General features: G+C 39.8%; 1 protein-coding gene across 1 annotated transcript in view; it reads left to right on the top strand.

Annotated features, from left to right (window-relative positions):
- The window catches only part of ANKFN1 (ankyrin repeat and fibronectin type III domain containing 1), a 56,991-nt gene that overhangs the window by 24,796 nt on the left and 16,261 nt on the right, over window positions 1-15,934 (top strand). Inside the window, exons 5-10 of the mRNA XM_058852535.1 lie at window positions 1,281-1,378; window positions 1,988-2,078; window positions 5,353-5,460; window positions 11,080-11,179; window positions 12,341-12,473; window positions 13,078-13,194. Of these exons, the coding sequence (XP_058708518.1) occupies window positions 1,281-1,378; window positions 1,988-2,078; window positions 5,353-5,460; window positions 11,080-11,179; window positions 12,341-12,473; window positions 13,078-13,194 (647 nt within the window). The remainder of the gene's footprint in view (window positions 1-1,280; window positions 1,379-1,987; window positions 2,079-5,352; window positions 5,461-11,079; window positions 11,180-12,340; window positions 12,474-13,077; window positions 13,195-15,934) is intronic.

Raw genomic sequence — 15,934 nt, 5'->3', positions numbered from 1 at the left:
CATCAAGTTCAATGTTACCTTTAAGTATTCCTATAATTAAACTGTCAACAAAACCCTACAATATGGTACTGCAACAGTCTCTACATTTTCCTACTAATGTGCAGAGATAGCTTCCACTGAAGGTGGCAGTAATTAGGTATTTAAAACCCGTGGAAAACTAGAAAAATACACAGTGAAAGGAATTCAAAGAGAATATAAAAAACTAATCTTTTCATTGCAGCAAACACAAAACTGTTGCAGAGCATGCTGTGCATTCACAAACTGCAATCATAGAAAGGGAGCGATTAGGGGAGAAGGGAAAAATGAGTTGTGCTATTGATACTTGGCTGTTTCAGAAAAATGTGCTGGCAGTTAAATGTTGTATACACTGAACAAGAAATTCTCTGAAGCCATTTTCTTTTAACGTGAAAATACCAGCATGACACTGCCATAAGATGAAAATTACACGTGTTTAAATTAGAATACCTATATTCTCTGATCTATTCTAAATTATCAACTCCAATACTAATGAATATACAAATAAAGTATCTAAAAAATATTCTGCAAACGGGTTTTAGGAAATAAAGGAAAGCTTTATATTGAATTATTAAGTGTAAATCTAAGAAATTAATGAGATTTCTCAGTTTCTACCATAGAATAATTCAAGAGATTAATTTCACTATGGTTTTGATAGGTTTTCCTGGAAATTTGAATCTGAAGGTACAAGTCATTAAATCCCAGAGGTATGACTCCAGGATTAACCGGGATGGCATCTCTCATTAATAAGGATTAATTTAAGAAAAAAAGGCTGGTTTCCAGCCTTCAGCCATCTGTTCCTCACTTGCACATATTCTTTTTTTTTAAATGATCCAGTAGTATTTCATGGTCTGCTCAATACTGTTTTATGTGCACAATAATTTTTACAAGTAGTGAGGAAGAGTATGGACAGCAGGCACTAACAGGTCCAATTCCTTCATCTTCTCTTTTCCACTATTTGTGTTTTTAAAAGGAAATTGTTCAAATGAGGACAGTGGTGACTCAAAGTAATTTGTATTGCAGTCTATTTTTAAGTATTCTTTCCTGAAAAGCTTTTGAACAATATTTTGGTTTTGTCTCCCATACACAGACATATAATTTAATTACTAGGTATTTGCTATTCATTACTGTTAAACATGACTTTTAATATCCACATGGACTGGGAAACTGCCAGGAGAAAAGTTAATCTGTGAGTGATTCAAGCCCTTTGATTTCTTTGCTTGGACTGGTACCTGACTTGATTTTCTCCTACTGTTTGTTTCTAGTGGAATGGAGTTCTTCAGAAGACTTTTCTCCTTTGGCTGGTGAAATAATTATGGATAATCTTCACTCTTTGAGGTGCTCCATCACAGGTCTCAGGACGGTGAGTTCCAGAGGACTCATTTAGACCTTCATGGCCCAGTCCCCACAGTGACACAAAGACAGGAGAATTTGCATCACCACCCCTTGAAAATCACTGCAGAGCCTTTCCTGTAGCAACACGTTCCAGTGATTGAGCACAGCATGTCTGGCAGCCATAATCCAAAAGTTGCAAAGGAATAGAACCATTTTTTGAGATATCATTCTCGGGAGAAATTGGAAAAGCCTGGAGCAAAAGCTGATGTTTTCTGGATCATGAGATAATCAGTGCAGATCAAAGGCTCTTGAGAAATCTAGACCTGACTCTGATGACCCATACCTCAAATAACATTTTCTCTTCTCCTTCTTCCAGAAATGCACATGTTGATGGCAGTCATTCTCATTTTTGTTATTTGTCTTTCTCTATCTCTTTTACACCAAACAGAACTGGGTCTCAAACCTTATCTTCAAATTTTTGTAGTTGGTTTCAATCTATCATGGTGCATTTAAATTACTAAAGCTATTTTAATTTCTCACTGAAACAAAAAATCATTGTGAGCCACTGCTTTGCAGTTGTTACAGCTAAGGTTTTGAATCCAGTGACAGTTTTGACTCCAGTTGTTTCCATTTGCAGGGCCAGAGATATTGTGTCCGTGTCTCAGCATACAACATGAGAGGATGGGGACCTCCACGCAAATCCACTCCTGAATATGCTTCACCTTCAAGTAGGTTGGGTTTGTCTGCCCTCCCATTTTGCTAAGTGATATTGGAGTTCACAATGTAATTGTCATGTCATCTACGAGTGAGGTAAATAATAAGACTCAACTCCTTCCAACCGCCAAAAAATGAGCAAAATAATTTATGTATATTTATGTCTTAGCTTTTATTCTTCTTCAGTCCTTTGACAGAAAATTGTTTCTAGTCATTAACACTTTTAAAAATCAGAACTATTTTAATCTTCATTTCTGTTAGGAGGGTTCTGATGTATGGAACTTCATTTATCCATACATGAATGGATCAAAACCCGATTCTGAGCTGCTAGAAGTAAAACATTTACATGTATCCCATGTAGTTTTATGTTTTACCTTGTAGCATTACAGATCCATTCACTGGACTATTCTTACAGCATCCTGTACATAAAATTCTCCAGAGTGGACACACATGGTGGTAGGATGTAGCCTGTAAATGTTCCAGAAATGTCCAAAAGCCTTTCTTCCTTTTCCACCCTTCAACAGGTCTTCTCAGACTCCATTAGGGCTACAATTTGTCATCTGTAATTTTTAATCTATTATAATCACATTGCATTGTTAGTTGCTTTTCCAGACTTAATGTTCTTTGCCAAACTCAGTGTATTACAGCTCCCCTTGTATTGATTAATGCAGTAAAGTGGGACTTTTCTTTTTATTGCATTAACACTAGTTTTTATTAGGCTAATGTAGCAATTTAATAACCTTGGATGCTAATGTGAAAAAATATAACAAGCTGTACCTACTCTCAGTAGTCATAATAGAGAGGGTTGGATAAATAAGGCTTTAGCATTACCATTGTCCCATTTTGCTTCAGTTTTGTTCTTGTGTTTTCTCCAGAACAATACCAGAACTAGGGTAAAGAAATATTCTGCTTGAGAACAAAAATGGGCTACAATCATGGGAGAAAATCTACTGTGGATAACTGAATAACTTGGTGATGTGCAATTACCTTGACTATAGCCAGGTGTAACTACACAGGACTTGGCCCCAGAAACCCAAAATTTACATCAGCTGGGGGACAGATTCTTTCACAGTAGCTGCCAGTAATTCAGCCAAATATCCCCAAAGAAGGAGCACTCCTGGAAACACAGGTGGTATTTAAAACTGCAACTCTGTATTATGTGAATGTTGCTTTCAGCATATTGCATTCTCTTCCCTTTTTATAGCCCCCTGCTATTAACCTTCTCAAATCTGACATTATGTGCTAGCTCCAAAGTTTTGGGGTGTGAAGGAAATCTTCCTGCAGATTTCAGTGGATCAGCACAAAAGCTACAGAGAGAATTCTGTTCATTCCCCTTGTACAGTATCTCAGGGTGTTAAGAGTTCTGGAATTGTTGGCTTTAGGGCCACATGCTTAAGCTTTACAGTAAGACCAGCAGAGCCTAAATGCAAACCTTTTCATTAAGTAATACTCACATTAGAGAGGTAAGATGTTATTTACCACTGCAGTTACTGGGGGCAGAGCTTCCCTCTTCACATGGCTGCCTTCACCACTGGTTTTGCAAAGCAGCAGATTTGTGCTTGGCAAGGAGGCAGCAAACTGACATTACACAAGTGCTGCATAACAAAATATGGCTCTTACCTAAAATTTAAATGGGAATATATTAATGCTCTACAAAGCTGTCTGCAACAGCAGCCACAGGAATATGCAAAGGAGAGGAAAGCTGCAGGGCCTGACACGGATCCAGTCCGACCCCAGAGCATCAAAGGCTGGTGACACTCTTGGAAATGTCTGTTCTGTGTGTGATGACAGTGAGCACTTCACCCTGTCCTCCTGTTTCCCCCACACACTGCAGCAGCTTGTGGTGACCTATACTGTGCAGCTTCTCTGTGAAATCCCAGCAGACAGAAACATTTCTAGGTTTATTCATTATCAAGTGAGTGATGGACAATGAGGAGAGCTGGTCTGGTTTCTGTGTAATTTTTAAGGTAGTCAGCAATCTGGAGGTTCAAAAAGTTTGGAAACTACTGGGATAGAGAAATCACAGAGTTCTTTGAAACTCTACCAGTCTGATAACACCAAAGCACTTGGAGACTGGTGAGTTCCAGCTGGTCCCTCCTGGCTGCTCACAGGAGCTCTAGGGGCATTTTCCCCATAGAGAGCAGTAAATGCAGCTGGCCCTGATGTCTGCAGTAGCACAGAGCACACAGGACAGCCCCTCTGCGGCTGTCACACTGCTCACAGGCTATCAGGATACCAAATGTCTTCTCTTTCCAGCCTTTCATGGGGCTTACTCTGGCTGCTACACTAAATGTAAATAAACAGGTATTTATATCCCTGGCATAGCGAGCCCATTGGAAGGAATGCTTGACTCCAAACTTGCACTAGAAACTGGATCTGTATATTTAGTGAGTGAGCAAACTGCTGGTGGCTATGAGTACGTACACAGCCTCTGTGCCAGCAAGATGGGAACATGTCTCCTGTGCAGACAGATCTCTTAATACCTTCATCCACCATTCCTTTGGGCCAGGAGACTGGTGCAATGCGCTTTTCTCATTATAATCAAAGTATGAAAATAGGCAAGTCTGGAATGAAAGAGCTCCTTTCTGATACACACAGTTTCTTCCTATTTGTGATGAGTTTGTTTTTTTTTTAAATGAAGACTGAAATTCTCATTAGCAGCAAGTGGGTGCCATCCAAGTCTGTTGGAGGTTTGAGGGTGTGTGGGACAAGCACAGCAGGATTTTGCCTCAGGAGTGCAGTGCTTGAGCAGCCCGTGGGCTCCAGGGCAGGAACTGCCAGCATCTGTCCAGGCCTCTGCTGGGAGCAAATCTCCAGAAGTGATCTTACTCCAAGAATGTTTCTCTGGCTACAGAGCAAGCTCTGGGTGTAGGAAGATGTTCATTCTCTGCTTTGCAGAACTGTGGGTGAGTTGTGGAGCCTCCTGGTGTTGGCAGCAGTGGCAGAAGGAGGACTGTGTGACCTTGGTGAGGGGCAGTGTCAGCCCTGCCTGCAGCACCACAGCTCATTCATGGAGAGAAACAGCCACAGCCAAGTCAGACACTACAGGAGCTTCTCAGAGCTCAGGCTGGTTGTGAGCTCTTTGTTAATAATCATTATGATTAATTACCCAGCTGGCACAAGGCAAAGAAAACTCAGTGTACAAGAAACAACTGACTTAAAAACTGCTCCTGCCTGCTGAGACGTAAAACTCCTCTAGAGCCGAGAAGTACCAGAGGCAAGAAAATATTTTTAGACCCTCTCCTGCACCTTTGTGTTTCATTTCTGTTTATTTCCTTTGTTCAATAGACTGGAAAGACTGCAGTGGAAGAGAGCCTCGGCACAGGGGACACACGGAGGCCCTGGAACGCCTCCTTCAGCAGGTTCGAGCAGCTCATCAGCACTATAATTGCAGAGGTAAGGATAAATATCTATGTGGTAGGGCACCAGCTGAAGCCTCTGTGGCGCCTGTAATTTTAGCAGTTTTCTAACTAGGTCATACCTTCTCATTCATCAGGAAAAGAAAGATATTAATATTGGCCCATCTGGAATCACTTTAGCACACTATCTTGCTCTTAACCCTTGAAATTAGTTGGATGAAAACATCTGAAGGCTGCAATGTGCACAGACACAGGCACAGTGTTTCTCCCTCCATACCCTACACACCTATTGATTTGTTTTTCCCCCCAAATTAGTTTCACACAGGATTCCACTAAAATGTTTCAAGGACAGCTTTTTTATATTTTCATATAAAGAAATACTTTAGACAGTTAACAACTGGTTTGGATCAAAAGGAAGGAATTGGCTGCCTCCAAATGGAAGACACTGAGTGGATGTCATGCCAATCCATAATGAAAAATACTTGCACAATGCAATGGGAAGATAAGATTGCTACATTTCAAAACACCATGGATCAAAACTAGGAGAGAGTTCATATCTCAGCCAATCTTCATTCATGAGAAACAGACTGTGCCTTTAATAGCTCAAGAGCCAAGGCAACAGCTTGGCATTCTTTTTAGAGCCTATATAAAAACTCCTGTTCTATATGGGTTGTTGAAAAGTACTATTTATTTTCTTAAAATAAACTTCTATACTGGAATAATGCCTCATTGCAGAGGGACTTACTTTAAACGGAAAAGTTAAACTATCATGAAGTTTTAATTTTTCTTCACCTAGTACTACTGCTATGCCAAGTTGCATCAATTGATTTAAAATCATAGAAATACTTCGAGCTAAAATCATCTGGATGAAATGAAAAGATGCAGCCTTTGTTCTTTACATGCGAATTTGTTACCATCACACTGATCCACAGTCTGACACAACCCATTGTAACCATAGCAACTTAAACTATTCATCTATGATGCTTGGAAAGGGAAAGGAGATATTGCAAGAAAATGTTGTTTCTCTAATTAAAATTCATGCAAACATTATCACTTGCAGGTGGTCTTGGTACTGAAAATACAGATGATATATTCTATCTCCTACATGGCTTTTCCTGCTATTAAAGAAGAACTTTACCATTTTTTCATGGTAAAGTTTTTCCCTTTCTGGAGTTTGTGCCTATCTCAGCTCTTTCAGGCCACCTTTCCAGTCAATGGGGAGTAAGTGATGGAACATCTGAAAATATTCTTAGTATAAATTGTTTTACTGACATAGCAGCCCAGAACAGAAGCAGTTATAAACATCATGCAGAAAATCCCTCCTTTTGACATACTGACACCAGTGCCTGGTTCTTATAAAATTCCTCTGCTCCTGAAATTAACCCCAGTCTCAAAACTGAGCACAGACAGCTCCTTGTTGATTTCCTAACACCTTTTCCTTGAATAATAAATAACAATACAGAAAGTATGTTTAGCTCAGAACATTTTCTTCTGTGCCTGAAAGGCTGTGGGACCTCACATGGGGCAGTACCACACTGTCGAGTCAGCTTGAGCAACACCCTTGCCTCCAACCAAATAAAAATCTCATAATTGCTTGTAATGCTAGCATGCCACACTAGTATATTTTGGATAAATCACATGGCATCATCATAGGAGAGCCTTTGGAGCTTGCCTTAAATACATCATGATGTCAATCCCTTTTATTTCACTAATTGGGTACGGAATCAAAACAAAGTTTGCAGGAAAAGTAAGAATTATGACATCACTTTGACTCAGAAATTTTATTCTGGTATTTATCCACCTCAGTGGAATCTGAGGAGTTTGATCAAGGATCTGGGATAAGCTGCTGTATATGAAAACCCCAAATAACAGCTTTCACTTCATGTAATACAGAGGGTTGATCTCTATTCTTAATTAATGCAAATTAGCATGATTGACTGACAGGGTGGAAGTCAGCATGGCCCTGCTGTTTACACACAGGCTGAGGACCTGTCCAAGCATTTTTCTGTTCTTTGCCATGATTCCCTTTCCCACATTCTGGTTGATGCCAATCTCGTCATCTCTGCTTGCCCCGTTTGTTGTAGAGCTGCCAGTAAAGAGCTGAGCCTTGTTTGAGGCAGGTCCCTGGATCTGCCTACAAGCACTGATGAGCTGGGAGAGCAGATCAGGCTCTGCAGGAATTGGAGCTCAGTGGGAACAGAGCTGGGATCAAAGCTGGGGTCCAGGTTTGGGGCACCTTGGCTGCTCCCACAGGGGTGGAATGTCCTGCCCGTGCTGCTCAGGCTGGCTCAGAGCGCAGGACGAGTGACAGGAAGGTGGAAAAAACCGAGAGTAATCAATCTCAGTGGTCTGAGATTATCTGAACAACGCAGGCAAAAGCCTCAGAAGCCAGAGGAGCTGGAGGACCAGGCCAAGTGCTGCTGCTCCTGCGGGATCTGGGAGGGGACATTGCCCACATTCCAGGCAGATCCTTTGCCCAAGTCTGTTCATTCAGGCTCTGCCTTTTGCCCTGTGCATTGCATTGCAGGGGCTGGAGAAAACAAGCTTACAAAAATACCAGGAAGAATACACTGGAATGTACAGTGAGTTTAAGAGCTTTTGAAATTAGATCAGCTGTTGCTTTTGAACCTGCTCTGTGATATGATGAAATCTCCTAGGGAATTACTTAGGAAGCTTTGCTTTCATATGTTTAATCTTCTGGAAAACCCTGATGATTACAAATAACAGTCATCCATTTGTCTTCATAATACCATGCTACAGACTATGATAACTGAGTTACTACAATTGTATTTCCTGGCAACACTTCAAATATATTTTTTAAGTTTTTGGTTTTTTTTTTACTTGTAGATCTTTCTTTCTAAACAATTCAGAGTGGATTAAGTAATTGTGTGACACTTCATTAAGAAAGGAACCCAGCTCTTCAGTAGAATTCTTACCAGATATTTTCCTTCTGAAATTCAGTTGAAATGTATTTTACTTGACAAGTCAGAGGTGAAATAAAAATGTTCTAATTTTAATTTGATTCACAAGCAGAGCACATAGTTTTAATTGCATTTAGCAAAGAGAGGGATCTCTGATTCCACAGGGCATTTAAAATGTTTAGGTTATAATTCTTCGTGAGAATATACAAAATGAGACTTGAGAACCAAGCTATAGACAGAGAAGTTCAGGTTGGGAATTTAAGAAGAGAGCCCAGATGCTCACAAGCTTGAGGGGGCAACGTGGTTCTTGCTCTTCCAGAAGGTTGCTTTTAAGTGTGGGCTGTATTTACATTAAAAAAAAAAGCAAAGAAATCTTTATACACACTCTACCTTCAAAGAGAAAGGCTGGCAATGACATAAATACACCTTTTTATTTAATTGCCTATTTCAGTCCAGGCTTGAAAGCTTCTGATCTAAATCTAATCACTGAAAATTCTCCCATCTTCGCTGCTCTGTGCTCACTCCCAGGCTTCTATTAAAAGAGCTCACAGCTCAGATGCTGCATCATTTGTTAATATAAACTTACTGTGTTGCTTACTGGTGCTTTTCCATGAATGTTACTCTATGTTATTTATTACTTAATTAACTAACAGACAAAGTTCCATTTCCTGCAGATCCAAATTATCCTCTAATTTCAGCTCCATGTTTTCTGGCTTCTAGACACACAATATTATAAAACAAAAGCAAATAGCAATATAGGAGAGTTTACAGTCTCCATCTAGTTTTACATTAATTCTTTTGCTGTTGGCTTCTGCAAAGCTGTGGACTAAACCCAAACCACTGAATAGACCAATAACATATATTTCACTTGTAATGTGCCCTCTTATTTTAATGATGCAATCTCTGGGTGTTTTATACAAAATTATGTTGCTTTGCCTTTAGCAATTTCCTCCTCCATTCCCTCTGTATAGATGGAGGGAATACAGAAGAAAATCATTAGAATGAAATTTATATTGCTAAATTGATCTTAACCTTGGAAGAAGGAAACGGTAAGACAGGAGTTTTCATGTAGCATTTCATTTACATTACTGCAACACACTGAGAAAGGTTCACAATAAAATAACCATTTTCTGAGGAGACACGGATAGAAATACAAACGAATATTTTTAGAAGGAGAAGAAAACAATGGAGTAGTCATGGATTTGGATGAGTCTGTTTAAGCTGAAGGGTGCATTGGAGAATATGCCATGGAGAACAAGTTTGCACTGGAAAGACAATGGATTTGATGATCTAATAAGTCTCATACATCTGAACTGTATGATTTCACCCCCAACAGAACCTTGTTCTCTTTGTGCTCGCTGTTCCACGGAACAGTAATTATTGCTAATAATGTGTCTGCTTGCTGGGGCTTTCAATGTGCCAATTGTGGTGCAAATTTATTCAGCATTTAAAATATGCCGAGCACTTCCACAGATGGGGTTTTGAAAACAGCAAATTTAGATGTTCTTCAAATATTCCATATTAAAACTCAGCAGGGAGACACAGACAGGCACCTCCTATTCTGCACCAGAGGTAAGTGGGAAATACTCTGAGAACACCTAAGCAGGTGATCAGCAGCTTTCAGCAAGTGGCTCTTCATGAGTCAAGTCTTTTTCCTACTGGAGAAGGGTGTCCCTCAAAATGGTTCACACTCCAGTCTAGATGGGGATGCATGCTTCATCCAAATAAACAGACCCTGGAAAAGTGAGATGTGCTTTCACAGTTTTTTATTTTGTCTTTCTTTTCATATCACATCAAATATCTGAAGAATTAACTCTGTTTTTCAAAGTATTTCTGCAGTTTCTCTTACAACAGCATTAAACAGCATAGGCATTGCAAAAAACAAAACCAAAAACCCAGTGTGGCTTACAAGGCCCTGCATGAGAGAAGGGAAGACATTAAGTCAAATTCATGAAAGTGAAAAAGAAAGCAATATATAAAAATTTAACAACATTTTCTTAGATCATTGGGACAATTTTATAGAATTCTTCTGTTGGAGGGCTGGCCCAGAGATGCTGGCAGGCACACAGCAGGTCTCAGCTTTGACATGAAGTGAACAAAAGGGTTTTACACCTCTTCCTTGGACTCCAGATTACTGGAGGTAACTGTGGAAGCTCTGAGGCAATACTTGAGTGGAAGCAGTTGTGATGGAGGAAAAAAATTCCAAGCAACATCAGATGCATTTAATGTGATGTACAGAAAGATGAGAGTTAATCTTGTCTCCTTAAAGCTTTTCCTTGGGTTGTGTTGGTGATGCTGGGATGTCAGTGTCTGTCAGGACACCAATTATTCACTTTCTAGAAGCTTAAGCTCCATGTGGTAAGAAATTTAGAAATTACAACACCCTAAAATGTTGACTGATGATTGAAATCCCTTCTTGGGTTTTTGAGACCACTTGCAAAATTCCCATCCTTTCTGAGCATTAAGAGTGTGTTGGGCTGGTTCAAGCTTGCCTCAGAGCAAAACAGCTTTATCTTGTCTGAGTTTGCAGCAAGTAAGGAAATTGTCTGCTGCTGTGTGTCCCTAAGTTAATGAAAACACCTTCTAAGGGTTGCATTTGAGCATCTTTCTGAATGTTGTCTTTTGAAAGGAATGGGCACTGACTGAAATTTAGTACTGTGGTTCAAAAAACAAAGGTTTTTTATGAGACTAAAATTTAAGAGCTGGGTTGGGTTTGCTTCTTTTTCCCATTTCAGAAAGTTCTAAATTACAAAATGCTGGTCGCAAGCAATCGGTTTCCAGAAGCCTGAAGCACCTTTTCCATTCATCAAACAAGTTTGTGAAGACTCTGAAACGGTTTGTTATTACTTCTATGTTTGAGACATTCTGAATTTTAGCAGTTATTGTTCTGTATTAGAAAAAAGCACCTTACAAATGTGTGAATGTGCCACTACTGATGAGACAGCAACTGGTCAGAATGAACTGATAAAATCACAGATGTGTAAAACAAGTGCAGCTGACAGGAAAAGAATTCTCCAGCTCCTACTGAAATCAATATAATTTTTAACTTGTTACTTTTGGAAGTGGATTCAAATTGTTACAGAGTGAAATATTATGTGCAAACCCAAAGTGCAGCTAATTGAAAGCACTGCCTCTGTTGCTGCTCATTAATGAAGCTGTGACATTCATTCATTCATTCATTCATTCATTCATAATATAAAGCACAGAGCTCAGATAAAATTGGAATAGTCCATTGGTAACAAGGTACACATGTAAAACTCTGACATCCTCAGCTGTGTTTGCAGCCCACTGTGACCCAACTCTCAGCCCTGAAAGTTTGTTTTAGCAAGTGGAAGTTGCTTATTCTGGATTATTTCTTCTTTCATTGCCAGGAGTGTTCAATTTGCATTTTCTTCTTTGTATTTTGATAAGAGTTTGATTCTTTCAGAAGAGCTCTCCAGAGTCTTTAAGTTCCCTGCAGTAACTACTTAACATATGTAACTAATTGTGAGGGTAAATATTGAAAGGAATGATCTCTATAAACAGGTTTGCAGATATGTTGGCCAAATTACACTCAATTATACCAATGTAAATCCATAATAACCCACCTGATTTCAATTGAGTTACTTCAGATTCACTCTGAAGTAAAGGAGGGCAGAATTTAAGCACATTAATGACCAGTTTTAGTAAAATCTCTGATTTTTAAAGGGCATAAGGCCTCCATTGTGTACTGTGTACTCTGGCAAAATTCTCACTGAAACTGGTGTCTGTGGCTCACACAGATCCATAATCTCTTAGATTCATGTCTTAGATTCATTCCCATCATCTAAAGTGATAAACTTCCCAAATATTTTTCAGAATTCAGTGACTGAAGTTGCATGACCTTATATTACACAGTTTAGACCAGATGATTCACTTTGTCTCCTTAGAACTTAACATCTGTGATTCTTTGACTAAATTTGGCATGGATGTGAATAGACATGAAAGGTGTTTGATAGTGTTTCCTTCTCTCTTTAGGGGACTCTACCTATCTGTTATACTTTTTTACAAAGACAATTTGTTAGTAACCAATGAAGATCAAATCCCAATTGTGGAAATCGATGACTCTCACAGTAGTTCAGTTATGCAGGATTTCCTGTGGTTCACAAAGGTAATGGGAGTCTAATTTCATCTATTGCTTCTGCAAATTTGTTGCTAGCAATGCATAGGCCTTAGCTCATCACTCTGAATGTGTGAAATGACATCATTAAAAAGCTGAACGATGAAATGCTTTATCACTCATGTTAAAGGCAATTTTCACAAAGCAGTCATGTGGATTAAATCCTGCCTGGGCCACTGGCAGTGATACAATTAACTCCTCAGGTATGATCCTAGATGAGTGATTGCCATGTGGGTACATAAAGGTTTTATGGACATTTAGAGCGAGAGCCTAAAGAAATAACCAGGAGTTTTAAGTTTGGTATTGTGGTTGTGCCATCACACAAGTTGCCTCACACTACTTTTTTTATATCACAAAGAAAAGTAAATCAGTTTTGCACAATAGTCCAAAATCAATTGAAACAGGTTCATGATGTTTACAGAACACCTTCTGTGTCTGAGTCAGTATCTGTGTCATGTTTATCCAGTCAGCAGATTGCCTTCTGCACAAACACAAAATGTGCAATATCTACTGATTTTTCCAAGTCCAAAATGCATTTTAGTATCACTTGTGCAAATGCTGAGAAGAAGAACTGTTGTTGGATGTGTTTTTGCAGCTGTCCTGCATGTGGGATGACATCAGGTGGCTGAGGCAGAACATGGCTGTGTCTGTGTCCTCATCCACAGCCCTCCAGGCCAGGCAGAAGATGCTTTCAGCAGCAGCACAGCTACAGGTGGGTCCCATGGAATATTTCTGTCAGCTCAGTGACTTTCTGATCTCCAAGAGCTGCCAGCTGTCCCTGGGGCTGTTCCTTGGAGCAGTCCAGTGAAATGAGGCACTCTCCTGCCAAGGAGGAAGGAATTACATTAAAAGTAAAGAGTAGGGACAACAAAGGAAAGGAACAATAGGAAGAAACAACAAAAGAAACAGACGAAGAAACAAACAGATAGGAACCAGTAAATAACAATGAGGTAGAGAAGCCTGTGAGTTTGCAGATTGGGAGTTAAAAGTTATAATCCTAGTATTTGCTGCTCAAAAGCCTCTTATAGGTCTATTCATTATTAATTATTAATCTATTAATGAAGCATTTAAAGTCTGTTCTAATCCAATCTCTGCTAAAGATGCAACCTGAGTAGTACTGAACAGGTCACTTAAATCCTTCTGTGTCTCAGTTCACTACTTTTTATGCAAAGAGAAATTACATTTTCTCCAGCAGAACATTTCTACCTTTATTATAAAGCTTTGAAGTTGAGTTAAACTGGGTTTCACAACAACATGAAATCTCTAGATGGCAGGCAGACACTTTCATTTAAATAGTTACTTTTTGGAGAAAATACACTTTCAAAAAGCTGTGTGCATGATTGTTACAGAAAAAAAGCATATCCAGGCCTCACTTTCTTCTACCTTTTGTTGAAGTTCGCAAAGCTGCTCAGGAAATGTGTGGTACCTTCCTGGCATTAGTGCAGATCCTCCTTGCTGGGCCCTGTGCTGGCCACACGTCACCCCACAGGCTGTGGCAGCACAATAACCTGTCTGCAGCAGCTGGGAGAGCCACACACTCTGGCACATTGTTAAAATAAAAATGTGGGCTTTGTGTTACACCTTTTGATGAGCAATGCTGTGAGGAGAGCAGCCTTCATGGGCAACCACCTGACTGATTTCCCCAAAGTGCCCAGAAATACCTCAATGCCAGCCTGCTGCATTTATTGGAGGACCACCTGTGTTAAGCAGCAGCTGCTTTTCAGTGCTTTGAGCTGTCACCAGAGAAAGTTTGAACTGTATCTGCTGAATATTCCCCCAGTGGGGCTGGCTCAGCTCAGGTAGCACACATTTGGTTAGCTCAGGTCCATCCCCCTGTGCAGATCCCCTTTAACAGAGAACTGCACTGGGACATGCCCAACATTCCCAGTGCATCATGGTTTTATTTGCTACCAGAGATGCAAAGTGCAGAGCTTGAAACACCAAGACACAGCAAATGTGCCCATGTGGTGTATTGCCCTGCTGAAGTCTTGCCAAATTATTGCCCTAAATGTCTGTTCTGTTTGCTTGGTCCCTGAGGAACACAGGGATTGTCACCCAGCTGCCACCCTTGAACAGCGTGTGGCCCAGTGGGATCCACCAGTGGAAGGATCTCAATAAAGTTTATATGGTTGAATACTTTTTATTGAGGTGGTTAATAGACTGACTCCACAGAATTTAGGACAGAATGAAAAAGATCAGTGATGACACTGCTGCTCAGGGACTAGATCAGTAGATTCAGAGACAACAGGGACTGCAACTTTGCCTGTTGTTACCACCAGACAACTAAAGCAAACAAATCACGAGTGATGGGGCAAAAAGCTAAGCTAAACTTTTTTAGGGTATGAATCAGTCCCATATTGGCATTAGTAGGTCCCCCATTCCCTGGGCAGGAATGTCATTCACAACATAGTGACAGTAAAGAACTGCTTGTTTCCATCTGGGCACATTTCACGTGCTGCAGTGATTAAGATGATTATTAGATTGCCAAGGAGTACTGCCAGGATCTGCCCCAGCTGGAGACACAGGGATTAGCACAAAATGTATGCTCAAGACACCCAGAGTCAGTCAGAGAAGGAGACAAACCCCAAAAGGCAGAACAGTTTAAAAAGGCAGAGGAGAGGGGTTGTATAGACACCAACAGTCTGCCTTGCAAAGAGATGCACAAAGCTAAAATAGACAACTGCTATCACCCAAACCCAGGCACTGTGCTGACTATTGAGAGTTTATAGACAATTTTAAAATATTAAAGTTAATAAGTAAATATTTCCTGTTAAGTTCAGATAATTAATTTCAGTATAATCTATCAGTTTACAATGTCTTTAAGTTAATGTACAGCACCAAAGATAAAATGTGCTTCACTGTGAATTCAAGTTTTCATTTCACACTACCCTTCTCCCTATCCAGTTAACTGTAGATCTCTTGAAAAATCACAAAGTAATGAGCATATTTTAAATGTTAGGCATTTTTCTTTAAGACATCTGGGAATCTCTTCAGTGGCTGTTCACTGGATTGAGAGTGTTTGCACCTATAAGCAGATGCCTTACTGTGTTAGGAAAGGGATTTTAACCAAAATATGTATTTTATGTGGAGTCTTTTAAAATTACTTTTCTTTAATCCTCACATATTTTCCTGGAGAGCTTTGCCTTGGTAGTTTTGTTAGTTTCTGCCTGTTTTGTCTAGCACATTCTTGGTATCTGAAGTAAAAGGGTTCATGTCTCTTCAAATCCTGTGCTTCACAAACACACTCCACGGTTTAGTTCCAGAATTATTTGCACTCAGCACACACATGAGGGTCTCTTGCTTTTGTTGCTGAAAATAATCTGAATAATTTTAGAACAGAGAACATAGAATGGAGATTATAGTTAATGAACAAAGCAAAAAAGTATTTAAAGTGTCTGTTTTGGGGAAAGAGGAAGAATTTTATATGTTCTCTGACATTTGGTTGTGGGAAG

Source organism: Poecile atricapillus, chromosome 17 (genome assembly GCF_030490865.1).
Source record: "Poecile atricapillus isolate bPoeAtr1 chromosome 17, bPoeAtr1.hap1, whole genome shotgun sequence".
Classification (NCBI taxonomy): Eukaryota; Metazoa; Chordata; class Aves; order Passeriformes; family Paridae; genus Poecile; species Poecile atricapillus.
This window is presented reverse-complemented; position numbering and strand designations above follow the sequence as displayed.